General features: G+C 53.9%; 1 protein-coding gene across 1 annotated transcript; it reads right to left on the reverse strand.

The window, feature by feature from the left end:
• Positions 1-276: 276 nt before the first annotated feature.
• On the reverse strand, positions 277-1,636 carry LOC136481762 (uncharacterized). Its single transcript, XM_066479063.1, has 2 exons — positions 1,237-1,636; positions 277-1,124 (listed from the first exon to the last, which is right to left on the reverse strand). The coding sequence occupies exons 1-2, from the start codon at positions 1,553-1,555 to the stop codon at positions 382-384; spliced, it is 1,062 nt and encodes a 353-aa protein (XP_066335160.1). The 5' UTR covers positions 1,556-1,636; the 3' UTR covers positions 277-381.
• Between the last annotated feature and the right edge of the window lie 677 nt (positions 1,637-2,313).

The following is a 2,313-nucleotide window of genomic DNA, read 5'->3' on the forward strand; positions in this document are numbered from 1 at the left end:
GCACTATTTAGATATGTTAATAAAAAAATGATGCAATTGTTTTATGACGATTATGAAAAGCAAAAGTTTAATTAGCGAAGGTGGTCAATGAGTGGATTGTACGTTTATACTTTTAAGTTCTGAATGAATGATGTTTTAACTTGCTAAAATCCAGAAATAAGGTGTGGCTTGACATATATTTTCTTAATATATGGTCATCTGTAGTAACGCACGGCATTTTTCCAAATATATTATAAATTTCCGTCACAAATACAAAACAATACACAAGACTTCTGTTACGTTTATATGGCCCAGCGTACGCTGTACGCAAGACGTAGTACATACTGGCTTATTTCATGGACGACCGGAATTCCGGATCAACGCGCGCGTGTGGGGTGCCATTTACGAGGTGAAGGAGGTGAAGCCGGCGTCATCGCCACCACCGGCGTGGTGGAACCGGGAGACGGCGCAGTCCGTGGCGAAGAGACCCGACGAGCGGTACTTGTCGGCGCCGCCCATGACGGGCATCTTGGCGCCGATATCGAGCTTGTTGACGTAGTCCGGGCGGTAGGTCTGTCCGAGCACGCCGTCGACGTCCTTCGTCAGGCCGCCGGGGAACTGGTAGGAGACGTCGAGGTGCACGAGCGAGTCCCCGTTCGTCTTGCCGTAGGCGTGGACGCGGGAGTCCTCGTCGGTGATGGGCACGGCGTTGGCGGAGATGGCGAACGCGCCGTCGAGCGCCACGACGACGGCGTTGACGGCGTCGGTGCGCGTGACGGTCAGCCCCGGCACGGCGCTCGACGCCCACCGCGCGCCCTTGGACGGCTCGACGTCCACGGGCTCGCCGTCCAGAGCCACCACAACGTGGTCCTCGTCCTCGTCCCACTCGGCGGCCCTGCGCGCGCCAACGTAGAGCCTGTGGGCGCCGGCGCCGTCGCCGAAGGTGACGCCGAGCGCCTGCACCCAGGTGAAGTCGCGGCCGGAGTCGGCGTTGCGGTTGCCCATGAAGCGCGCGTTGATGTGGAGGCCGGAGTCGGAGACGAGGCAGAAGCTCTCGTCCTTCTTGCCGTGGAAGTAGAAGGTGTTGCCGTCGGCGCCCGTGAACCGTGGGTCGCCGCACGAGGTGCCCGGCATCAGATCACACACTGATCATGTCACCGGACATGATGAGCGAGATCAGTTCATCATGAAATCAGAATCAGAACAACAAGGAACACGACGACAAGACAGAAAATAGCTAGTGAAATATATACTGACGGCAGAAGGTGAGGCAGTAGGCGCAGTAGGCGAGGCACTTGTTAGGGCAGCGGGCAGGGCACTTGACGTAGCAGGAGACGCCCCAGTCGGTGGTGCAGGTGATCTCGAAGTCGCGCTTGTGGTACCGGTTGGCGACGACGGTGGTGAACTTGCCGTTGCGCGGGGGCTTCTTGGGGTCCCCCGGCGTCGACATCTTGGGGGGATTCTTGCCGGGCCTCCGGGAGGATATCCCCGCCGCCGACGCCGTGCCGGATGACAGCGCCAGCGCCAGGGCCACCGCCAGCATAGCGGCGGCAATGACTCCTCCACGGACCGCCATTGCTAGCTACCTGGTCTAGGTGAGTGCGTGTAGTCAAGGTATAGATCGACGACAGATGATGGCTGGAGATGGAGATGGAGATGGAGATGAATTTGTGCCGTGTGTGCGCTCTGACCATGGACAGCAGGGAGTCTTATACGATCGAGGCGTGTGGCTCACTGGCTCTTTCCAGGGGCTGGATGGATTGGAGGTCAAGTGGCTTGAAAGGGAAGTGGCGTAGTAGGCGCCAAAGTGATAGTGCAGGCGTGCAATCGTCGTTCGCCGGCCGGAATTAAGGGGTCGTCGAGGCGAGCTGAAGGTGGAAAATGATGGCACATATGTCGTCGTACGCGGCAGCCGGCAAAGTGTGCATGTTACTGTTATATACGGTGGCTACGCAACGTGTAGTATATAAAAGTTTGCTCTAGCTAGTCCAACTTTTTGTTCTCTGACGACGAGGATGCGACGAGTTGACTTGCATAAATCATAAATTTTCTTAAGCATGTATTGTTTCATTTTGTTGTTTTATATAAATTGTCCATAAAAATTAACTACATGAGTAATTAGTGGCGTATCTTCTAGCCAAAAAACGTCGTCGGGGTCAGCTTCACTACATGATATAAATTTTCTTGAACATTAACAGTGTTTGTGTTTGAAAACTGAGGCAATCTAACTTATTTCTTGACTCCCTTCTTGAAAATGTTGTTATATCGTCAGAATTGTATCTATGTGAAACCAATTGTCCGTCTACTTGTTCGTCTTTAGATATCAGTGATTTC

Source organism: Miscanthus floridulus, chromosome 9 (assembly GCF_019320115.1).
Source record: "Miscanthus floridulus cultivar M001 chromosome 9, ASM1932011v1, whole genome shotgun sequence".
Taxonomy (NCBI): Eukaryota; Viridiplantae; Streptophyta; class Magnoliopsida; order Poales; family Poaceae; genus Miscanthus; species Miscanthus floridulus.

Coding starts and splice junctions, on each gene's coding strand:
- LOC136481762 (XM_066479063.1), bottom strand. CDS start 1,555: ATGGCGGTCCGTGGAGGAGTCATTGCCGCCGCTATGCTGGCGGTGGCC. Junction 1,125..1,236: donor CTACTGCCTCACCTTCTGCC/GTCAGTATATAT, acceptor TGACATGATCAG/TGTGTGATCTGATGCCGGGC.